The sequence below is a fragment of the Ostrinia furnacalis genome, unplaced genomic scaffold (genome assembly GCF_004193835.3).
Source record: "Ostrinia furnacalis isolate ACB-3 unplaced genomic scaffold, ASM419383v2 OfSCF4444, whole genome shotgun sequence".
In the NCBI taxonomy this organism is placed as follows: Eukaryota; Metazoa; Arthropoda; class Insecta; order Lepidoptera; family Crambidae; genus Ostrinia; species Ostrinia furnacalis.
Window position 1 is genome coordinate 225616 of NW_021134683.1, and position 26036 is coordinate 251651.

General features: G+C 37.5%; 1 protein-coding gene across 8 annotated transcripts in view; it reads left to right on the forward strand.

Annotated features, from left to right (window-relative positions):
• The window catches only part of spri (Src homology 2 domain-containing protein sprint), a 167036-nt gene that overhangs the window by 134490 nt on the left and 6510 nt on the right, over positions 1-26036 (forward strand). For 4 of the 8 annotated variants that reach the window (XM_028313928.1, XM_028313929.1, XM_028313933.1 and 1 more), the window contains exons 5-19: positions 8842-9042; positions 9314-9498; positions 9982-10211; positions 10295-10518; positions 10602-10985; positions 11137-11688; positions 11880-12075; positions 12151-12545; positions 12631-12763; positions 13001-13156; positions 13810-13936; positions 16577-16691; positions 17193-17288; positions 17538-17634; positions 25418-25584. In XM_028313928.1, the coding sequence (XP_028169729.1) occupies positions 8842-9042; positions 9314-9498; positions 9982-10211; positions 10295-10518; positions 10602-10985; positions 11137-11688; positions 11880-12075; positions 12151-12545; positions 12631-12763; positions 13001-13156; positions 13810-13936; positions 16577-16691; positions 17193-17288; positions 17538-17634; positions 25418-25584 (3258 nt within the window). The remainder of the gene's footprint in view (positions 1-8841; positions 9043-9313; positions 9499-9981; positions 10212-10294; positions 10519-10601; positions 10986-11136; positions 11689-11879; positions 12076-12150; positions 12546-12630; positions 12764-13000; positions 13157-13809; positions 13937-16576; positions 16692-17192; positions 17289-17537; positions 17635-25417; positions 25585-26036) is intronic. The other 4 variants (XM_028313931.1, XM_028313932.1, XM_028313936.1 and 1 more) reach the window with 4 other exon arrangements.

Sequence of the window (26036 nt, forward strand, 5' to 3'; positions counted from 1 at the left end):
TGCTTTTAGCAGATTGCGAGACACGTAATTAGTAGGGGAGTTTTTGATACAGGAGTTCCGACTTCAGAGGAGTTTTCAGATGGGCAAAGATTTTTTTATCTGTCACAATAACCTCTGGCTCCTATAAAGCTAGCAGACCTAATGAGACTATACAAAAATAAATGGAAAAACACTTGTGTTCACTAAAACCTATCTTAAAACCTCAAGTAACATTCTATAGGTAGGTACTGACTGTGATATTTCCGAATATTATAATTCAACTTGCCGTTTCAAAATACGGGTATACGTGTATGTAATTATTTTTAATGTTAAGTCTATCTCTAGCAAGTTTATTCAGTATCTAGTCTGTAAATTATTCTAGTATCCTACTCAGTAGAGTAGGCGGTGTTCTTTCTTGTGTGTATAGTTAAAAGTATTTAACTATACACACAAGAAAGAACACCGCAAAGTTCACCCTCCACTCCACAGTCATTCGCTTCCAAAGGCATTCCGCGACATTCCCGCCAAAAGTGATTTCAACTTTCATCATAAATCCACATATTTCAGCGAAAATGCGTTCTCCGTTATTGTGACGAAAATTAACACCTTTGCCGCCGACGTGGGTCCCCAAGACTATTGTGGCATGTAATTTATACGTCGGTTATTATTGCGTCCAATCGAGAAATTAATTTCAAATATCACCGCGCGCAAACAATCGCGTGACGACGTAATACCCCCGCAAATTGGTGCGATAAATTTTAAACCTTTGTTTTAATGAGTTAAACACTGGCTATTATTTTTTAGAAACGAGTACAAGCGGATGCGTATTCCTTGTTTATTTGACGATGCACAAGTGGTTAAATGGTTTTCATTATGATTTTTTTTTATTGTTCTTGCTGTTATTTTCATAGACTTCCTGGGTTGATAGAGCGTTTAAGTAAAATAGTATATTAGGTATGAGTAGGTAATTCCAAATTATTTTAATTATATGATATTATTCTAGTGTACAATATGTCCGTACATATTTAGAGCAACGATTTCAACGCCACATTCTTGTTCTAGAAAATGCTTGTACCTACGAGTAATTTAAATTAATTTCTGTCGGAAACCACAACGACTTGTATAATTTATTCGCTTGGTAAATTGAAGGAAAGCGAAGGAAAGCTTTGAATTAAGGCTGTGAAATGCATAAGATTATCTTGATGTTCTTGCGGTTGTTCCCTTGGTTTTGCTTTTAAATCAAAATCTGTAAACACTATCATGTTGGTTCATCAATTGAAAATGGTTTTGGTGCATATTACAGAACGAAGTTTAAAACTCGATTCAATTTCAAGCACAGATTGAGGCTCTAAATGTCGAATTTTAATATTTAAACCAAACCCAGGACAAGAACTATGACTAAGATATTGAGTATTGAGGGTTATTTTGTGAAACAAACCTTAGGGTCTAGGAAGCAATCCCATTTTCTCGTTTTAGGATGCCATAATTATCTTTTCAGGCATTAAAGAACTGAACATACTCGTAATATCCGTATCGTATAAAATAGGGGATGAATATTCTGTGTAGTATGAGAGAGAGATAATGAGTATTTTTGTACTGAATGAAAATATACATAATATAGTGTTTAAAAACCAAAATCTGCGTAAGTGAAGCCCTTCATAGCTTTTTGCTGTAGTTTATAGTTATTAGAATAAAATGGAATAGAATAGAAAGTATTTATTTGTCTCAAAACAGGTTTCATTTACAGTTTTTCACAGATACAAAAATCATAAGAGACAAAAAGGTCTATGACTCAGTGATTGCAGGAGACCCACAAACCCTGTTAATAATTATTACCACACAAACACCGATCCAAAGTGCCAGACTCGTAATTCTGACCAGTTATTGAATAATAAATACCGTAGCCAACCGGCCATAACTATTGTATATTGATATTAATTGACTAATCTGTACCATAGACTAAGAGCGCGTGGCCCTAATGGTCTATACCTATTCATTATTTATAGGGATAGCCATCGGGCAGCCTCCCTTGCAGATTGTCGCAGAACTATTTTAGACTTTATGCCAATACAAATAGGTTTTATATTTTTGTTGTGTGAAACGGAAAATGTTTACGTAGATCGTTTATTTAACACCCTCAGATTAATTTATGGAGCAATAACCCTCTCTATGGTTGCGTTTTTAGGATTTGTTTGCGTATTGGGTTTTGTTTGGCGAAGAGCTTTTTGAAAGTTTTGTTTGCGGAAAATATTTTATGCCCATAACAATACTTTTAAAGTGAACGAGAAAGGGTTAATAAATAAGTATTATTTCCAAATTCAAGTAAATGATTACTTTACAATAATGAAATAGACAGCTAATTTATCTCTAGAATGTGCTCTAAATTTTGCCTTTTCAGTCAATCACATCTACGAGTAGGTATAGAGTAAGAATCAAGTGTTACACGTGTTTTAATTTATTAATTTTGCTAAGAGTAGGTACAATTTATTAGTTTGATGCTAAAATACAATACAATGCGCTTACAAAATACAGAACGAAATTCACCAGAATTAATTACTAGCCATGAGTTCGCACCACGCGCAAACATTCGAAATCAAACGCCGTCAGAAACATCTAGAGTGGTTCGCACTTATCTAAGATTTCTTGGTAACCACTCAGTGCTATCAAAAGAACATTTCCAGCCTAGTACACCAGTCTCTCCACTCTGTTTTTGATTGCCACTGCCTTGGAGAAATCTAATCTACAAATTAGAGCGCAACCCGACTTTCTACAAAGCACAAGTAGAACAAACAGCTTGCTGCTTAACCCTTTAAATATCTCTGGTAAACATATTGCCATCATAAATAGAACCTCACTTAGTAAGTTATCATAAAGTCGAAAAGTAATGAACATTTTCATAATGTTGTATCTTGCAGAGGGTTAATTAAGAGGAATTAAATCTATAAGTCACTGATCCTTGAAAAAAGTTAACTATCCATGGCTGTTTTTAATCGGGACGCTGCTCTATCAGTCAATGGAAAGAAGGAAAGTTACACGCAATATACACTCGCGAGCAAAACTATGGAATCACTTACATGAAGTTGTTTCCACGCGAACTTGTGTACTAACGAATTTGTTAGTAACAAAAAAGTGGCACCATTTTAAAGATTAAACTTTTATCTTTAAATTGATACCAAATTCATTTAAATCACACCAGTATTTAAAAAGATATCCCGGCTGATGTGAAGAAGTAACGAAAAAGACATGTATGAACTGTTTGATACGTCGCGAGTTGCGGCCTATTTAGCCCCTATAAAAGCACGCGTTTTTAGATTTTTGCTTTCAAACGTTGATTCATACACATCTCCGCTTCTTTTGACACTTTACCTGGGATTCTACACCTTCAGAAGCAGCACAAATCGTTGCACTATTGCAAGAAAGGCTCAGCCAGGGGGCTGACGCACGTCAGCGCCACATAAGACAGTCCTGGGTTTCGAAAGTTTCAAGACGCTTTCGGGAGACTAGTGGCTTTATCCCGAGACCAAGTTCTGAACAGCGCCGGTGCACATCGCAGTAGGAAGACCGTTTTTTCATGTCAACCTCTCTATGAAATCGTAATTTGACTGGAATCGATGTCCATCAAGAGCTCAGAAATGTTCGTAAGATAGCTGTTAGCGAGTGGACAGTTCGTCTAAGATATAAGCAATAGAATTTGACTCCAAAAAGGCCTGCCACAGGCTCGAAACTGACGGTAGGTCACCGATAAGCACCCTTTCAATTTGCTCGTACACATCTCGATGGGAAGGCGAGTAATGGAGGCGAGTTCTGTTCTCCGATGAATGCAAACTGTGTTTGCAGGGCAGCAGTCGAAGAGGTCGGGTTTATAGGCGGCCTGGGGAGCGATTTGTGCAGTGCTGGTTCGCTGAAACAGTGGCTTATGGGGGTGGCTTGCTCGACTTAACATCGAGTTGTGTACGAGCAAATTAAAAGCGTGCTTATCGGTGACCTGCCGTCAGTTTCGAGCCTGTGGCAGGCCTTTTTGGAGTTAAATTCTATTGCTTATATCTTAGACGAACTGTCCACTCGCTAACAGCTATCTTACGAACATTTCTGAGCTCTTGATGGACATCGATTCCAGTCAAATGACGATTTCATAGAGAGGTTGACATGAAAAAACGGTCTTCCCTCTGCGATGTGCACCGGCGCTGTTCAGAACTTGGTCTCGGGATAAAGCCACTAGTCTCCCGAAAGCGTCTTGAAACTTTCGAAACCCAGGACTGGCTTATGTGGCGCTGACGTGCGACAGCCCGCTGGCTGAGCCTTTCTTGCAATAGTGCAACGATTTGTGCTGCTTCTGAAGGTGTAGAATCCCAGGTAAAGTGTCAAAAGAAGCGGAGATGTGTATGAATCAACGTGTGAAAGCAAAAATCTAAAAACGCGTGCTTTTATAGGGGGTAAATAGGCCGCAACTCGCGACGTATCAAACAGTTCATACATGTCTTTTTCGTTACTTCTTCACATCAGCCGGGATATCTTTTTAAATACTGGTGTGATTTAAATGAATTTGGTATCAATTTAAAGATAAAAGTTTAATCTTTAAAATGGTGCCACTTTTTTTGTTACTAACAAATTCGTTAGTACACAAGTTCGCGTGGAAACAACTTCATGTAAGTGATTCCATACTTTTGCTCGCGAGTGTAGAATTACTGAGCTAGTTTAATTTTGAATGTACCTACTTGCTATCTTTATACAACCGTACCTTTAATATTTTACCCACACTAAGTTTTTTAGTTTTTGCTTCTATAGAAGCAAAAAAAAATTTACGAGTAAATGTAAAAAAAACACACTGACACTGAACGACCAGTACCTATAGTTACAACAACTTTTGCAGTCTCTATCTTGAACTTTTACCAATGTAAAGCTGTTCTATTTTAGCTGTGTCTTCTACCAATTACTCTTGTCAGCTACCACGAGTTCTGCGAGCGAATTGCATCGGTTTTAATGGTAAAAATTAACTCCATGTTGGTTCGCCTTTGGAGTTTTCCAAGTGATTGCTCCGCAAACAGAATCTGCTTTCTCATTTATGGAAATTTTTATTTCTGTTGGAAAAACTGGGAGGACTGTCTGGGTTGAGAATATGGCTGGATATTAAAATTTATCTATTAGTTAAAAGAAGTGTCTTTTACTAATACAATGGGAATTCCCAGATCGTACTCTTATTACACAAAGTACTATAGATCTAGCTTAACTTAGTCAGTGCCTGAGGTATGAGAGGGGCACGGGAGAGGTGATTTTGACATAATTGTGACGTGACATAGCATACAAATCTGAAGTCTCGCTGACATTTGACGTATCCAAAAAATACCCTCCCATGCCAGTTCCATACCTCAGGCATTGACTGAGTTATACGTATCATAAAAATGAATATTGCAATAAGAACTTTTTTTTACCGCGACGCCTATTGCAATAAGAACTTTTTTTTACCACGACGCCTATTGCAATAAGAACTTTTTTTAAATTTTCAAATATTGTGACCAATGACCCCCAATAGACAAGCTCACGGACGTTTCAATATGTCTCATATCGATAAAATATTTTGTTTTTTTTAGTCGCCATAATTCTTTAAATATCCTTATCGGTGTAAAAAAAAAGCGTATAAAATACACATTTAAAACACAAAAAAGTATCTTTTATCCTGTAAAACCCACATGGACTGCTAATAATAGAGGAACATGCATTAAAACATCGGTATTTGTTCCGCAAACACAAATAAATGCTGGGCTCAACAATGCAGTTCCATGTAAACCCAAAGCATTAATAAAAGCCCTACATAATTAGAAGTAATGGACACAAATGCGCAGTTTAAATCTGAATGTAACATGTAGTGATGCTCCCTAGAGTTATCGATAAAAATTTAATTGCAAAAAAATATTCATTCTATATTTTGTTTTAAGGTGAGAGCTTTTGTTTAATGTCATATATCAACCTAGTCACATCCGTTTTAACTGAAAATTCATACATTTAAGGTACGATGGCGATCAATGCATTTAAGTCTGATCGCCATCGCTGCACGCCGGCTGATCGCGTGTGATCGCGTCGGAAGATGAGTGTTGCACAAACAGTTGCTCAAGATTAAGAAGTCTCAAATTAGAAACCGGGGGTAAAAGCATTATTAAGAACTAGCTGACCCGGCGAACTTTGTTCCGCCTTAATGGCAATAAATAAGCAGACTTTTTTTTAAATTTCGAACGGGATAAAAAGTATCCTATGTCCTTCTCCTGGCTCTAAACTACCTCCCTGACAATTTTCAGCTAAATCGGTTCAGCCGTTCTTGAGTTATAAGCGAAGTAACTAACACGACTTTCTTTTATATACAACGTGTCCCAAAATTCAAGGATAAGCCGGCGCCGCAGGGTGGACATAGTCATGACTACTTTAGGAAAAATATGAAAAAAAATCTATCTCAATTATTTTTTAAGTAACACAATAAATTATGAAATTCGTCGAAAATTGACACCCCTTATGATATTTTACATTACCACGACCATAATTTTTTAAATACTTCTGTTTTTTTGTTTGTATCGGCAACTTAAGTAGTGCTGCTGTCCACTTCAATTCTTAAAACCCTCAGAATCCTTGCAGTTTTTACACAAAAGTTAATCAAAATATGATATTTCCTTAAAATTTTGAACGATTTTTACTTTCACTCCACTTTGACCCGTCGTTTTGTAAAAAAACAGTATGAACACTACTGCGGCAAGTTTTTTATAAAGTTGACGCAACTATCCAAGATTCCAAAATGGTATAATACTCTAAGAAAACTAGTCGCAAAAAAGATATATGCGTACCATTTTTACAAGCACTTCGCTTGTTAATTAGTATGGGATAAATCTTGCAATTAAATTTAAAACCAGTTCTCCTCAACCAATTGAGCTGAAATTTTGTATACTNCATATTTTTCCTAAAGTAGTCATGACTATGTCCACCCTGCGGCGCCGGCTTATCCTTGAATTTTGGGACACGTTGTATATAGATTAAGCCATCAATGAAAGTATTTACGAAAAAAACTGTCAAATAGTTTGAAAAACCCTTACTCTGAACTTTCGACAGTATCGACACGTTTCATCGACATCCCTAACCATGCAGTGCAGTTGCAGGGATTATGTCTTAATTAATTAAAGCGCGGTTGTCCTTTATTAGCTGGGGTGGAGCTGCGATTGCGGTTTTTGCTTGTTTGGTTATGACAGATTGTTATTATTTAACTTCTTTTTTTCGTTATAACTTTGTTATTTTAATTTGTGGGTAGAGCAAATTAATAAGGAAAGTCCACATTTTGGTCAGTAGAGAAGAGAGATATATTTTAATTAGCCTGTAATGTTTTATCTTTCGACTTACTTATAGGACAATTAAATAATGAGAAACACGACATCAGCGCTAATTAGAACCCTAGAGATGAGAGCGTTAGAATAAAAATTGATAATTCCATACAAGCACTAACAAGCACTTTAATCCAAGGTACATAAAATAGATCATAGCTAAACTAAAAAATTATCGAAGTTAAAAAAAGAGATACTCAGGAACATTGGCGAATATAAAAAAAAATATTAATTCAAGCAAAAATATTATCCAATATCTGTCCGCAAAAGTCCTATGGTCATTCAAATTCATAAAAAATCGCAAGGGACCAAGATTGCTACCTTATCCCAAAGATATCCCGAAAGGACACAAACACTGGAATAACTTTTACATAAACAACGCAACTAAAGTAGGAATAAATGGGCACAATAAATGTAGAGACAGTAATCTCCTTTTTTTCCTTAAACTACATTAATTTCCAATGGGGTTACTTTGGTTCTGGAGTGGAAGCCACATACCGGAAAGCACAGCGTACGTCCACCCACAAGGTGGACTGACGACTTCTTAAAGGAAGCAGAAAGGCACTGGATGCAGGCCGCTACCAACCGGTCATTCTGGAACTTTGGAATCATTGCGGGAGGCCTAAACCGTCAGGGGACGTTCTACGAGTTGAAGTATGATGATGATGATGACATTTTCCACATATCCGCAGAAATTGCTTAACAATTATAATTCTTGACGATCTCACGCTATTTTTCTTAAGATGAACCGCCCTCATCATCAGTTGAAGGTCGTGGAAAGTGCTTAGACGCGTAGCGTAGGACTGATCGCAGGAACCACAGAATAATAATAAGTACTACGCTGAAGAACGTAGAAGTTTTTGAGAGCCTATCTCTCTTTAGATAGCTTGTAGTTAAAACGGTAGGAAAATAAGACTACCGATTTTGCCTGTACTGTATTGTAACATGGGGCTGTATGAAATTGCACCGCCTCCCTTTGAGCGGCTGCGGTATTCGTAATATCGTCCCAACTTCTGAACAAAGGTTTTCTTTCTGTTTGAAGTGCTGCGGTGATATGCCAGCAATATTGCCAGAAGTTTGGGCTTTGGAGGATTTTTATATTGATTATTAATATTGGGATTTGAAGGGGTAGTAGTAGAAGAGTAACTTTGAGCTCCCCCGTAAGGCCTTTAGTTAGAGGACACGTTTCAGTTCCATGCAGGGGTAACACACTGATTGTAGACTTAAGTATTTTGATAATAAAGTATTTTAAAGATAATCTTGACGCATTTAAACTTGGGAGATCCTCTAGCGAATAATCCAGATGCAAGCAACCGAGTCCTATCTCCACAAAAATATTTGATCTTGACCTGTTAATAACATCCTTGCGATGTTCATTCAGTATTTGCTTAGCTTTTTAAAATACACAATCATCACCATCGTCTGGTCATTTGGTCTCATCTAAAGGAGTATAATTGATCTAAAAATAAAATACCCCCATTAAATATTAAATGTATCTTCTTTTCAGAGCCGAGAGAGCCTATCATCGGACGGTGAAGGCGCCCGCGGCGACTGCTCCTCCGTGGACTCCTCAGGGTCAGGGTCGGAGGAGCAGCCGCCATGCGACATCGGCCTCTTGGAGCGCCTCATCAGGACGCACCCTGTGTGGTTCCTGCCTGGCATCCAGAGGGCTGGCGCGTTCCATCTTCTGCAGGGAAAAGAAGAAGGGGTAAGCGTCTACTTATTTTAAAACTGCTTATAAAAATCATATTATTTGAAGGATTTATAATATCCACATATCGCTTTTACTGCTACAACAGCCATGTAGCGAGGACCTCCAGCTTAAGTGCCAATAAAACCTTATTATTGAAGGCTAAGTTTGTCCCTTCGATCATACTATAATGTATGTATATGCTACCGTACCATTTGATTGTTGTGATTTCGTTTATATTGAGGGCATCACCAGTTGCTTACTCAAAAAAATCTTCCCAATTTTCCAGAACTTCGTCGTCCGCCAATCGAGCCAGCCCGACACAATGGCGATCAGCGTCCGCCTGCCCGCCGACAAGGGGCCCTACATCGAGCACTACTTGATCCAGGCCTCGGGAGGCCGCATCGGCCTGGAGACCTCGCACAACCGCTTTGACAACATCCCGGAGCTTATCGCTCATTACTGCCAGTGTTGGTAAGTTTTTGAAACAGTTCTCGTAAACCTAACCATTCGTAAACCTAACTATTCGAAAACCTTACTTATAAAACCAAACTCTTCAAAAATCTAACTCGTCAAAACCTAACTTTTCGAAAACCTAACTATTCGAAAATGTAACTATTCGAAAACCCAACCATTAGAAAACCTAATTATTCGAAAACCTAACTCTGCGAAAACCTAACTCTTTGAAAATCTAATGCTGAGTTGCACCACCTAACTTTGACCGTAACTATAAATGTTTTGTATGGAGTTTGACAGATTTTTGACATTTTTCAAAGTTAAAGTAAGATGGTGAAACCCAACCTAACTATTCGAAAGCCTAACTATTCAAAAACATAACACTTTGAAAACCTAACTTAAAAACCTAATTCAAAAACCGATCTCTGATTTATAAGTAGGTACACAAGAAAATAAATTCTCATAGTAATCTTTATCATGTCTTTTTTTTCTCGCTTCCAGTGATGAATTACCAGTGCAACTCCAGTTACCCCGAGCTCTTCGTGAAGCAAAGAGTCGGCACCAACTCAGTTCTTTAACGCTTTTGGGGCAAGAGTTCTGGGGCTATCCCATGGCCAATCCCAAGAATAACCCCACCAACCTTCTCTCGCCATGCCAGTTGGCTAACGGAGTGGTGCCAATGGCTATCACTCCATCTGATACTGGATCTAGTCTTAGTAGCTTCAATGCAAGTGAGTATACGCCTATTAAGTATTATACTCTTGTTAGTTAAAAACAAAATACTTATTTAACCGTCACGTCGTCATGTTTTTAGGCTCAGGAACAAACTCTAGAGAAATACTTAGTCCAGAAAAAGATAAAAATGTTGTGCTAAAAATGTCGCCTATCGACCCACCAGGTTCCCCACCGAAACAAAACCAGAACCTTAGCACGTTCAAGGGAAGGACGCCTCCGTCTCCGCCTGCGAAACCGAACAGTGCATTTGTCAGAGCACCCCGACCAACCCCACCAAATACCCTCAACCTTATGTCGAGCACCGTAAGTTTGAATCTCAATCAACAGCTACAGCTTTATCGGTGTTGTTTATTTTAATTGTTATTAAACGCTTCACCTGTTTTCAGGCTCACATAACCCAACCGCATACATTTCCTACAGCAAACACCCAACACTCACCCACCTTGAACAACGTCAAAACCACACCCCCTCCCCCGCCGCCGCGGTGGGCCAAACCACCGTTCTCCAAAGCATCCTTATCCCCAAAATCCGAAGTCGCTTTCAGCCCAATTAACAAGGCACAGAATGGAAACATTACAGTCACAACAACTGTCACCTTCTGTGTCAATAACACCCAAATTCACAACCACCAAATAAACGAGAGCATACAAAGTGATCGGCTACAACTAACGCTTGCGTCTAATGCCATCAACAATAACAGTAACGCTGACGCCGTATTCAACTTGTTGGATGCGGGCAAACCTTTTGCTGAGCCTGACGGAGAAGCCCAGGTGAGGATCGATAGACTTATATGCATCAAGAATGCTCATCTGCATGACTAAGTATTTAGAATGTGCTCGTATTTGTCTCTAACCTTTCAACGCATTAATTTCTTGTGTGATAAACATTGTACTGACTGAGGCTTATTCTATTCCTGTATAGAACATGATGCACCGAATGTCACCAGAGGGGGAGTGCATCAATGCAATGACAGCTAGTTTGCACGGGAGCTTCAAAAGGCAAATGACTGAACAAAACACCACCGATCCCGGATCGCCAGTAGAACAATCCCAAAACACTTCAGACTCCGTCGATCCGATAGCGAATAGTTTCACTAAGTCTTCTAGCACGAGCTTCGCTGCTAATCAACTTGTATCTCCAAATGGAACGAATTCCGTAACCAGTGGCATATTTTCGCCCACCAGCCAGATTAATTCACCAGTTTCGAATGACACTATTTCCTCAAAAAGTGGTGTTTTCTCTCCAATAAGTCAAACTAATAAGAGTGAAATCTTCTCACCTGTCTCTAGAAGTTCTCCTGTATCGGGTAAAAATGTTTTCTCTCCTACTTCTAATCAGTCTATCGTATCTCCTATGACTTGTAAAGATAGGGAAAAAGTGATGTCTCCCAACACAAATACGACAAGTACTACACCATCTGGTAGATCAAGGAGGAGTAGACACTCCCAGCGAAAGGAGTCCAGACATTATCAGGTAGGGGAATGAACTTGTATGTACTTTTATGAATGTAAAATTGTGTCGTTTATTTATTTTGTTTGATGATTTACACTAACAGCACGTTGATATTTATGGAAATTCTATACGGAGTTCATTTTTTTTATATTTCTTTATTGTAATAATAACCGTATAACAGCTTTAATTAAATTAATCTTTTCGTTTTCTAGGAATCAGACATCCTTGAATCTCCAGGTGTGTATTACAGAAGCTCGTTAATGGATAAAGTATCTGATTATGAAGATATTTGGGGACCAGAAAGCAATAACTGTTCTACATTCAAGCCCCTAAAGCCTGACAATGATAACAATATAAATAACGGTCTTATGAAAAGCAAGAAACCTGATTTACTTCCAGACACCTTACGTAAGTTGACACATTAATTCAAACATAGTATTTTTATTTACTGAATTATTGACACTAATAAATTTATTATTACAGCAAAAATGACCAACGCAAAAAGCACTCAATCAATCTTAGAAAAGGAAAATATTCACATTCTGAATTCTACAGAAAGTTTGAACGAAAAGAAAAACTTATCAGATAGTTCTTTGATGAAGAGTTTTAATGGTTCTAATGAATTGATCGCCACCACAAACAGTAAGGGAGACGTTGTGCCAAAGAGACCGGATAAGCTTAACATCGCACTAAACATGAATAAGAAACTTACTGAAGAAATTGAAGCTACTTTCAAGAATAGAGAAAATTATAATACTGAAAGTATGGAAACAATCAAATTGGAAGATGACTGTATAAAAGAACCAATTCTTGATGATTCCGATAAGGATAACACTGGTAGTCCCTTTTATGCTGATCCAGTTGATGCTCTTAAAGAAGTAAGTGATATTAAAACAATGATAAACAGTTCAAAAAACTATTGTTTCTTATGAACTATAAATATTGTTCTGTTTCTATTTTTAGGCCGGCTTGCCTCAAGTTCAGCGTCGGAAGCTAATAAGAGTAGGAATGAACCTCTCTCAGCGATACTCGGAACCTCCTCAAAACCATCCTTACTATCCTCTTCGAGACATGCACAGCATAGAAGAACTTTCTCGTAAGTTTCGAGCAATTTTAATTTTTATGACTTAGATTAGCCTACTTTTGTTTGTGCGAAATCAGAGCAGTCAAAATGACTCATTACTAGATTTCTTTGAGTTATGTAAAAAGGGTGTCTAAAAGTGAACGCAAGCATTTTGCTTGGTGTGACCTTACACACTCTTGTCTCGTCTTGCATACACACTTTATGCACATTAATTTGAAAATATGTATCTTTATTCGTTTCCATTTCCAGCATCATCACCCAACACATCGTCATCTGTCGACAACCTAGTCTCGCTCCGAAGCAAGCCGAAGATGAAGCCAGTTCAACCACCCCGCGTCACAGCGAAGCCCCCCACAGGCAAGGCAGACCAGACATGGACCGTTGACTCCAGTTGGGAGTTCATAAGTCAGTAACGATGTACCCTGCAGGGCACACCATTCGGCTTCACTAAAATTTTGGTTGCACTGAGGAACCCTTGGTGAAATATAGCAGCTTATTTACAATTCCCGGTTCAGATAATTATAAAAGTAACAAGCTAACCAGAATGGCATCGAAAACTTTCGTTAACGTATATTTTTTTGGTCATTTAGGTCCAGAATGACACAGGTTTCAGGTTTAAAGTTCCAACAATACAAGAGGATACAAATTCTGGAAAATTTTTCGGCTCTATGTTTTACCAAAGAGGAACCTAAAGGCTAAATTCAATCGTGCGCGTAACGCTAATACATTGTAGTTACTAATTGGCCATTCCAAAATCATTATTTTGCAATTTTTATCTGGAGTCTACCATCACATAGTCTGGACGTCGTTGATACGCTTACATAACCCGCTTTTTCCCTTGTTTTAGTTCTTGAAATAAAGCATTTTTTCTTATTTTATTTAAGCACTTTGGATTCTGAATAACAAAAACCTATTTTCTATTTCACTGGGTATACTGGTTTATCTTTCTTGTATTCTAAAATAGTTTGATAATACCAATCTTCCGCATTTTTAAAACTTGGACTTTGCTGATAATATTGAATTTGAACTTTAATGTAAATACATAAATGTTATTTTAGATAAAAACGACGAATGCTCAAACAGCGAAAGTGGTACTTTCCCGTCACTGGCCGAGCAGGAATGCCGACTGAGCGGAGTGGATGATGGAGCACAACATCTGACCGTTCACCAAATCGTGGCTCAGAGGTAAGTTGTGTATCTTTTCTTTCCTTTATTCTTAACTTTTACCCACGTACGTATCTAGCTTGACTAGATCTGATATTACCTTCGGTGAAATTTAAATATTTAAATCAAATGAACTTTATTTTTTTGTTTTTAGAGAAATTCACAATACGTTTTTGAATTTTGAAACTTTTGAATCCGAATGTCAATAATATTATGGCTTTAACTTATGGGACTCATGCAAGGTTCTATTTTCGGTCTCATATTCAAATTGAAAACTTAAACTTTCCTCCTATTTTTTGCAAGCTAATGTCGGGTGGTGGGTACTTCTCATCGCCACGGTTCTCATCGTCACCTTCGTGGCGAATTTTATTCCTAACTTATTTCAACTTTTTGTAAACAAAAATTGTAGCGCTTGATGTGAAGATTGTATTCTCAGTAAATCAGTCAAATAGTGAGTCTCGTTTGGAAGCTTCAAAGTTTTGAATTTTTTGATGCCACGAAAGTGATTCTGTACTTCACAGAAATAATTTTTTCAAACTTTACTACTGTAAATGACTCTTAAGTGTTTATAAAACATGTATTTTGTCTTATTTTCATAGATAAATAGCAATAACATAATATAAATAGGTACCTACTTAAATACAAGGTAAAATTTTACCGATTACGTCACCTACTAAGTTACAAGATTCTACGCAATTGGTTTTAAGGGTGACACTGGTGGCATTCTGAAATGCTAAAGAAGCAAAAAACGGATTATCAGTACCTCAATAAAAAAGAACTCTAACTGATTATCAGTCCCTCAACAAAAATATATTTTTTATTTAGGCCAGAGGGCCTCGTATTTTTCTTGTACAACTTTTAATTCAAACTTCAGAATAAATTTATCTTACAAACAGATACACAGTCACATATACAGACATACATACAGTCAACAAAAATACGAGGCCCTTATTTTTTATTGATGTACTGAACTCTACTTAGGCACCACGTATAATTTATTAGTTATTAAAATATTATAAAAACATGAACACCAGTCACTATATTTTAAAATAAACCAAAGCAAGAAATCACTTTCTTGGCCTAAAATCACCTTCGTGTATAAAACACCACGAAGGTGATGCCACGAAGGTGACGAAAATTTTAGTTTTTTATGAATTATCCTTAAATTTGAATTAAACGGTTCAAGTCGAATACTACACAAATAAGTCTAACATGTTAAGTTTTCAATGGCAAAGTTTCAATTAAATTGTTTAAAGGACAGTGCCAATCCATGTATGGAAGTTGGACCAAGTGCTGCCCAGAATGAAACTATAGTGCATTTTGTTCCTCAGGCCAATACTAATTTGTAAACCGGAGCGCACTGAAATCTATCCCTGGAGTTAAGAGAAAAAAAGAATTTTGTTTTGAATTATTTACATACAAAATATCATCGATGTATACCTACTACGGATAAGACTTCGCGATTTTGGCATTAAATAACACTCGCTATGTTAAACTTAACCATACTGCATCCGTACACCTTACTTTAGTACGACTTCGACATTATTTATAAGCGATCGAGCGCTGTTTCAGTAGTTTAGTTAGTTGACCGAAATTAATTATTTCCAAAATGGAGCCAGAAGTTTTAGCTTACAATAACTTAAATAATTGATTTTAATACACCAATAAATTGATTTTTCGCAAGTATAGAGAACTAAAACTTCTTGCTTCATTTTGGAAATAATGATTTCTGTCAACTAACTAAACTATTGCAACAGCGTTAGATCGCTTATAAAGAATGTCTAAGTCGCACTAAAGTAAGGTGTACGGATGCAGTATGGTATACACATAGCGAGTGTTATTTAATGCCAAAATCACGAAATCTTATGCGTAGTACGTATATATCGATGATATTTTGTATGTAAATAATTCAAAACAAAACTCTTTTTTTCTCTTAACTCCAGGGTTAGATTTCAGGGCGCTTCGGTTTACACATTAGTATTGGCCTGAGAAACAAAATGCACTATGGGTTGATTCTGGGCAGCACTTGGTCCAGACCCTGGCACTATCCTTTTAGAGGTAGAAAATATTGTTCAAGCAAGCGACGGTATGTCTATGGATAATCACAAAAAGTTACGTATTTTTTTCGCGGAGCGACGATCGACCTATCTCACCTCCCCAATGGTCGAAGCACGACTGACGTTAACCGAATAGAACACTGTGATTGGTTGCTGGTGTTCGGTTTAACGGCAATCTTGTATTATTACTCAAAATTTTAGGTACCTATAATCGTGTGACCAACGTATTTCGCTTTCTCAATTCAAAATAATTATAAGAAGATATTTTTTTGACTATTGTGTGGAAAGTATATTTAATAACGATGATTTTAGTATATGCTACACACAAATTGAATGAAAATTGTGAATGCAGTAACCAAATGTTTCATTGCAACCGAAGCTGTGACACGATGAGAACGCGAAAAATGACCCCGTTTTTTATCGTTTCATGTGATTTTTTCATATTATTTTTGCTTCTATTACTATAAAATTTATTTTGTATGTAGCTAAATAGATATTTTATCATCTGATTTCAAAGTTATTGTTCTAACTTATACCGTTTATGAACTATTATTGTGTGACCATCAAATTTGAGTGTAAATGAGAAGTACCCTGGTATTTCTAGATTCCCAGATCTAAGACTGAATGCTGAGCCGATAGCGCTGCCTGAAGAAGTGCGTTCGCCTCCACGAGCGTCCTGCTACGACAACGTACATGATCTAAGGCCTCTGTCTGAGCAGGTACTGGAGATATTATGGTGACTATAAATCCGATTAGATTGATATGGATGAAATAAACTGACTAAGTGCGAATTTGTTTCAAAGCAGCTAATTAAACTTATTATTTTAACAATCTTAACTGGAAACGGCTTACTATGCAACGTGAATATAGAGTGCAACTTTTATTTGCGTAAAAAATGTAACTTTCAGTAGGTAATGCACATTGTTTCTCCAAATAGCATGCAAAATTTACATGGAACCATTTTTCTTTTAATGTCTTATTTATCTGTCTCCTAATTCCTATTACCAGCAGGCTGAGTGTGAGCTTAAAATGTATTAAAATTTTAGTTCTTGAACGTTTCCGGGGCGCTGTACTACAATCTGTCATATATTTAATGTAATTTTATTACGCGCTCACTAGTGAGGACGTTTGATTTAAACTGTCACTCAGCCCTCAGGTCACTTGTTCATCGTTAACAATTTCTTGTAAGTCTGAACTTTAAAATTTTTCTTCTTTTACAGGCAAGCGATGACGGCACGGTGTTCTCTGAGCCTTGGGACAGCTCTCAGTGGGACGGTCTGATTCCTCCTAAGAAAGGGCAACAAGCGTATGATACGGTACGCGTACATATATTTTCCTATTTTTATTTAACACTACGATTATAGTGAGATATTGTTTAAGCTAACTTACAACTTACATGAACAACTACGAGGATCTGCCTGTTTCCATAGCCCACAAAACCCTATAGGTACTTACCGTAGGATACCCATTAATGCATAGTTTTTCATACCTCTCGTACAGCATAGAGTTTCTGTTGCTATTAATGGCGATAGCAGGAATATAACTCTTATTGCTTTCTGTTTTAGGAGGAGGTCTGTGAATGGGAGTCCCCCATCCCGAGGCGTGGCTCTGGGACGAATACGAGGGCCAAGAGCTTCAGGGATAGACTTGACCCATTGCTTGGTAAGTTGTTTAAACTTGTTTGACTTATTAAAGAAAATGTTTGTAGCACTTTACAGTTTTTTAGCAGGAGGTAAGTTCAGGTTATGTTTTTTGTTAAAGTATTTCTCTACTAAATAATGCAGATGTGATCCATAGTTATAGAGTTTGTTCCTTTAATAATACCTGTAGCAAAGTTGCTATGAAAAGAGGATAAATATAATAGTTAGCATGATTTTTCCCATTCACGACTCGCAAAGTAATTTGGCATCGATACATCGTCTTCTGAATTACATTCAAAGTCAGGATGTCTATTTTCCTCAATAAATTCGCCGAAACCGCTTATCTAACTAAATTAAGTGTAACTAAGGTTACCGTAATTGCAAAACAAATTATTTAGGTACGATTACGCCGTGTGAATGCAAAAATAATGAATTTTTAAGTAGTTCTTAACTAACGACTAACACACTTAATGATTTCGTAGTTTTCATAAGGCCCTTGTAATTTGAAAATAATTGTCCCTTGTTAAGGATTATTTGAAATTTTCTTAATTATTTTTTTGTCCAATATCAGAAGAAAGGGTCAAAGTAAAACCTACTTCTACAATCCATAACATGTCTAGCCTAGATTAAACCGGTATAGTTCAGTTTTAGGCACGTGAATGTGTAATATCTGTTTAATTATAGAGCAATTATTATATAAGATAATAGTAATGATGAGGACACACAATCAGCCCCGGATCTACGATTTTTTCGAACCGGGGCAAGAACTTGATATAGCGCCCCCTCTCGTGAGCGTTTGATTAACACTAATATTATAATATGTGGCATTATTGGTGATCGAAAGAATACTCTTTAATAAATTTGTACTCTTTATTATCTATTACTAATAACTTTTTCTTAGGTGTGACATCAAATTAAATATAGCAATCATATAACAAAGCAACTGATAATCAAGACTTTGTTTTAATTTTTCTCATCGTTTTTTTTTCTCTCTTATCTTACTACCTCTACAGCTTCACACGGCGTGCTTTCTTTTCCGCGAAAGAATCTATTAGCTCATCAAAGTCCGTTTCAAAGGCAGTTTTATTTTCAATGGCGAGAATCGCGAGGCTAGATAAACGTTCTTGGCTCATTGTTGAACGCAGATAGGTTTTAATTATTTTCAGTTTGCTGAAACTTCGCTCACAGCTTGCAGATGTCGTCGGTAATGTGCAGTATATCCTTAAAGCTATACTAACATTAGGAAACGCTTCTTGCAAGTCATTCTTACACAGATGTTGTAACAGGTCGAATGCACTTGATTTTTCATTAATTTCTGTTACTAGGTCTTTGAATACAGAAAGTTCCTGGCATAAATATTTATTCGGCTCGGTTCGTGTAGCCTCTAGTTCTACATGTGAGTCTCTGCCGGGAATCCCCGTATGTGACATACGGGGATTCCCCCGGCAGAGATACGTACGCTATCAGTGTTGCCAACTAGGTTAATACAGAATGTACTAAATTGATTTTGGCGCCCTCTGAAACTGCCGCCCGGGGCAGGTGCCCCGGTTTGCCCCCCCCTAGATCCGGGGCTGCCTACAATGACGGCGCGTTATCAGAAAATACGACTCTAATGCCCGTTTCCACCACCAATCCCCAATTTTTAAGTGACCCTTATGGTAATACATAACAGGAATTTTGTTTTCATGTGGGTCACTTAAAAATTAGGGATTGATGGTGAAAACAGGCATAAGGCCGATTTCACATTAGGGAGAAGCGCGACAGCAGCGCGGCATCGCGGCAGCGGCGTTTTTATAATGTGAAGGCAGGCATCCGCTGTCACGTCATATGAAATTATATCGGCAGCGCGTCTGTCGCGCGTTTGTCGCGCTGCTAAAGTCGCCTAAATGTGAAAGCGCTCTAAATAAATCTCTACAGGGTGTTAGGTAAATGGGTATATGAGCCGACACTAGCCCATGTTAACATGGGCATATAAATGGTATGGTGAAGTCAGAAAATTGATATTCTCATTTTAATTATTTTTATTTTCATACAAATCGGATTTTATAAAATTTATTTTGTATGAAATTAAAAAAATTAAAATGGTGATATCCNAGTCAGAAAATTGATATTCTCATTTTAATTATTTTTATTTTCATACAAATCGGATTTTATAAAATTTATTTTGTATGAAATTAAAAAAATTAAAATGGTGATATCCAATTTCTGACTTCACCATACCATTTATATGCCCATGTTAACATGGGCTACTGTCGGCTCATATACCCATTTACCTAACACCCTGTATAAAGAAATCTTAGGCTGGGTTGCACCATCTTACTTTAACTTTGACAAACGTCAAAAATCTGTCAAACTCCATAGCGCATCAGATATTTTTGTTGAAAAGTAGCGCCTATTACGACGACGTAAGAGTCTACAGTGTTTAGACTTTAGTTTGACGTGCTGTCTGTACATTGCTTTTGCAAAATGACAAAAGGCAGAATAATAATTATTGGTGATTCACTGATAACAACTACACGTGGTTAAGAACAATCTAAACAACATTGTGTACGCATGATCATGCCCGTCTAACTCTAGTAAAGGTTATGTAAACCCAGCTGTCACTAGCAAATAATATTTGAGATGACTGACTCTATTTTCCATCAAAACACGGGCTACCAAGGTAAACGTATGTCAATTTATGTATGTATTTCTTATAGGTGTGACTTAGCAACAAAAATATTTGGTAGACTGTAAATAAATAAGATATTAATATTTATCATTCATCTTTTATTAAGTCTCTTTGTAGTGTTTGCTCATTATCAAAAACGTCATGATCGCTATTTTTAAATTTCCATCTTACTATTTAAGTACATTTCCACCTCATGCTCAAATGGATTTTTTTCCTGACTGAAAAAATAATGTAACATCATTATGTCACCAAATGCATTGTTACAACTATACCTCATATCGCTGTCCCGAATTCCGATGCAGAATCACAATCGGTCATTACGCGGCGTTACAATCAATTGGCTCACATTATTATCAAATTAATTAGCCGACAACTCACACAATGGCAGAGTACACATCTGCTATCTCTAATAACCCATTAACTTAGTAAATATATTAATTATGGACAGAGTTCAAAGGTTTACGCGTGCCGTACTACATCTCAGTCAGTGTTAGACGCGCGCGTGGTGTACACCTAGTGTGAATGAGAAATTATCGTTTCAAATCCTTCGTACACGCGGGAAAGAACCGCAGGGATATCTGCCATGAAGTGGTTCAAAAAGTTGTTCCGAGGAAAATCAGAGAGAGTGGCTGAGGCGTGCAGCAGTAAGGCCGATCCTTGGTTGGAGAGGTTTGATTCCATCAAGCCAAGCGAGAGAGATCTACTCTGCTCGATTGGAGAAGAAGCTTCTGAATCAGATTCTGATGAATCAGTATCGGAACCAGAAGAGATTGTCGCTGTGACTACGGCTAAGAACTTCCGCGGTGATACAATAGAGGAGTTTGTGTTTGAAAGTGACTGGGTGTTGCTGACCAAGGAAGAGTTTGACGAGCCGAAGTTTCAGCAGACATTGGCGAACTCGGACGCTGTGACCACTCTGTGCAAGAAGAAGGCTGGGGAACGAATAGTTAAGGTTTCGACTGTAGTAGCAAAGTCGCCTCACTGCCATTGCAACGAGCTCAGTATCGAAGACAGTATTAAAATGCCTCGCGAGAGTGCTTTCCGCCGTTTTGTGAAAGCAGTCGCCAGATTTTGGAAGAAATTCTGCAGAGTTATAACGTGCTGTACTTGCAAACTGAACACTGAAACCACCGACCTGTGTGAAGACTCGTTCAGCTTTACAGGACTAAAGGGTTATCTATGTAAGTAATATTTTGTATATTTTTTTCTTTACATTGGAGATCACACGAGAATTATGCATAAGTATCATTAGACTAAATACGAACAAAACATTTGTCAGTCTGAAAAAATACAAACTATTAAAATAATTCATAGAAATTTAAACGTTTTCTTTACTTTGAACTATAATTTTATTATAGAAGAAAATTACAAAATCCACATAATATTTACCTCCGTAATCCGGTAAACAGGTATTTTTATGAAATTTATTTGTTTTTCCTATTTTTTCACTAGCGTCAACTGAATTTCATTTTGATACTGCCTTAAAAGAATAATTACCATTGTTTTCAATCTTATCACGTTATCAGGACTTTGCCCTTCATTGCCAGTGAAATTAGTTTGTGTTGTCGTTTTATTGCCGCAAATACCTTTTACGTCTAGTTTGTATAATTTTGTGATAACAAATACTAATATTAGCTACAAGGACTTTAACATTCACATTTCTATACACATTTATCGTTTATGCTATTAGGAATATGCATCGATTTTAAGCCTAGGCGCAGACCATCGATTTTTCGTCGGCCGATAGTTTAGTCGGGCAGTTGATCAGTATGGGCATGTATGGAAGTGCGAACATTACACCGATTTGATTTGGCCGATTCTTCATACAAATTAAAATCGGGCCCAACTATCGGCCAACTAAAAATCGGTGGTCTGCGCCTAGTCTAAATGTTAATAAATCTATATATATGTTACGGCTAAAGACAGGTGTGAACATAAACTTAAGATTAGCCGGCTAAACTTAAGTTTATCTTCGACGAGGTGTTAATGTTAGTTTCTTCTATCTTTAGCCGGCTAAACTTAAGTGTAACCGCAGACCCCTGGCTAAAAATGTAGAAGGAAATGGAAAAGGAAACAATGTAATAATGTTTACTATTTTGACACGAAAACTTAATTAAGAAATAATCACTTTCATTACACATACTTTTATGTACCTATGTAGGTATTCAAAATTACAATTATTACAATAACAAAATATAAATTACTTGAAAACAATATCTACCTAATCATTAAAATAAAATAATAAGGAACCATTTGGTCATTACAGAATCTTCTGTAGGTATTTAAAATTACAAAATAAAACTGCGCGCGCGTTGTCTCCCCACCGCCCCCTCAAGCCCTCCGCCGGCCTAGCGCGCCCATCGAATACATTTTTAGCCGTTTCGTTTTGGCTAATGTGCACATTAGCCGGCTAAAGATGGAATATCACGACGCAAACTAACATGTTATCGAACTTTAGCTGCTTCTCGAAGATAAACTTAAGTTTAGCCGGCTAATCTTAAGTTTATGTTCACAACTATCTTTAGCCGTAACATATATATTAGAAAGTCGTGTTAGTTACTCCACTTATAACTCAAGAACGGCTGAACCGATTTAGCTGAAAATTGTCAGGGAGGTAGTTTAGAGCCAGGAGAAGGACATAGGATACTTTTTATCCCGTTCGAAATTTAAAAAAAAGTCTGCTTATTTATTGCCATTAAGGCGGAACAAAGTTCGCCGGGTCAGCTAGTTATGTATAAATAAACACTTTAGTTAAATCATAGAATTTCTGAAAAACTAGTATAGAAATCGGACTGGAAACCAAAAAATTGCAAGTGTTTTAAACTTTGAATGGCGTCATGAGATCTTTAATCTTAGGTAATATTTGAAACTTTTTTAAAGAAAAATATTTTTTGAAATTTTGAAACATTGATTTGATATGCATGGGATTTTTTTTCCCAACGAGTAACAGGGTTACTCGTTTTGGTGTGTCTTGGGAACAAGCGATGCCAAGGCTACTGAAATGTGATAAATAAAAAACCTTGCGTATTCCCTATTCTGTAGAAAAAGGCATTAGACAATAATTCATCTATTTAAATGATAATGGTGTATGCTCCCGGTCACTACTGGCACTACTGGTATAATTTATACATATTTTATGGTGAATGATAAAATGTTTTATAGCGGTGGTATATTTTAATACAGCTATGTATAATAAAATGCCCTTTGACATAACATCATCATGATAACAACAGGGAACTCCCAGTGTTATGAGTGTTCTTCCTCCGATGACTATAGGATCACTATCGAGAGTGAGTGTCCTAACAACTAGTTAAACTACTAAGGCCCAGTTTTTTTATTCTTAGTTAATAGAACTAATTGTTAAATTTTGCTACTATTGGTTAAATATTAATAAAATGTAAACCAATAGTTCAAAAATGTACTAAAAGTCAAGCTAACCATTGTTCGAAAAACATTTTTTTTCTGATATTTAACCATTTGTCATTTGACATCTGTCAAATTTGAACATTGGTTATTAACTACGAATCAAAAAACCGGGCCTAAGTTAAGGTACAGTCGACAGCACATCAAGTTATATACATCGTTGCAAAATAGCCTGTATTACGACGAGATAAGACGCCACTGTGTTTAGTTTGATGTGCTTTCGTCTGTAGGTACCTACATGGTAGCAATCCCGTCAGTAATAATAATTAGTTAAACTACTGCTACTATTAATGGTTTTTAGTTAGAGGATAGACATTAGCCAAAACCATAATAGTTATTAATTTTGTATTGATGCGAAAACCTGCAACTTAATTGTCATTTAACGTTGATCTTAACGATTTTATAATTGTTGATTAGTGACAGACAAAGAGAAATTATTTAATACAGGTTTATTCAGATTTCCTTGGGTTAGGCTAACTGGTTCTAAATTGATTTACGAAGTTATGGAAGTTATATTCAAACAACCCCTTGGTTTGCATAAACATAACGTCTGTACCTTCGTAAAGTAGTAGTTTCTTTGTGTGTGCAAACGCCTACATATGTTCCCATTTATCTCCAAAAAAGTATCTTTGACCTATTCAGATACGGTTTTCTGGAAAGGGTTTATTCATCATTTTTCAGTCGCAAAAATGTTAAGCATATTTTTGATTCAAAATTTACACTTCGAAAGCAAAATGTAGGGTAGTTTTGCTTTAGCATATTTCTTATGTTTTAAAACAAATTAGGTGACATTAACCCAAAGATGTCGGTATCGGAATAACCGAATTGATATCCAAAGAACGCGGACAACACGAGCACGAGCTAGAATCTAGATCTACACGAACAAGACGTTTACGATAGAATCAAATGGCGGCGCATGATTGGGAAAGCCGACCCCGTGTAACGGGATAAGACTATTAAGCAGAAGAAGAAGAAGAAGTCTATCTTCTAGTTAACTTTTATTTTAATTCACAACGAGGAAGCTCTTGGCCTGTACCTCACCTGATGGTAAGTGACGATCAGGCCGAAGGTGGAAGCGAGCTTCACCCGGAATCCTCAACCACGGAGGAACTGGCTATCTTACCTCTAACTGTCGGAACACAACAATGCTGTTAACATTGTTGTTATGGCGACAGACTTAGGTAAGATGATGGTAGCTAGCCAGGCGGAATTAGAACAGGCCCTACCTCCAACCAAGCCGAACAGAAAAATCTGCCCCACTGGGAATCGAACCCGGGACCTCTGAGTCTGAAGCAGGTGGTCTTACCACTAGACCACAGAGGCGGTTAATAATATATTTCGTTCGTTCGTTCGTTTCAGCCGAAAGACGTCCACTGCTGGACAAAGGCCTCCCCCAAGGATTTCCACAAAGACCGGTCCTGCGCCGCTTGCATCCAGGTACCTCCCGCGATCTTCACCAGATCGTCGGTCCACCTAGTGGGAGGCCTGCCCACGCTACGTCTTCCAGCTCGTGGTCGCCACTTAAGAACTTTCCTGCCCCAGCGGCCATCAGCTCTTCGAGCTATGTGCCCCGCCCACTGCCACTTCATTTTAGCGATTCTGCGGGCTATGTCAGTCACTCTGGTTCTCCTACGGATCTCCTCATTTCTGATTTGATCACGCAGGGAAACTCCGAATATATTTAGTACTCATTATTATTTCTTCTTTCCAGCTGCGGGCCGAGTGCGAGCCCTTCGCGGCGGTCGCGGCGTGCGCGGCGCCGGCGCAGCGCTCCGGGCGTACGCGCTGCACCTCGCGCAAGACAAAAGCACCACTTTTGCGCAGAACATAGACAACTTTATCGCGTGCACGCTGGACTCGAAGGAGACTTGCCCGCAGGTATGGGGATTTTATGTCTGTAGTTTAGTCTGTAGCCTTTTCAAAATCAAAATTGTTTATTGATTTAATTTAGACCACAAGTGGCACTTATGAACGTCAAAATGTAAATAATAAAAAAGAAAAGGTAGCCCTTATGGGGCACTTTACTCATGTCCTTATCTTTTGGGCCCTACCACCACCACCTTATCTTTTCATACGACACGTTCTGGTTAATACTTGTTATGGCTGCAATGAAAAAATTATACCCTGAGGTGAGACAAACTTTGTTTTTCCTTTCACTGCTTGCATCATTTCAAGCTGAAACGAAAGGTGGGACATGACGCTAAAAGTGTATTTCTGTAGTTATTTTGCCATGTACGAGTATATGAGAAAAGTTTCACAAATAGATAAGTAATATTGAAATCACCAATGTTGCAGAGCATAACCCAATACTTCATCATCATCATCATTTC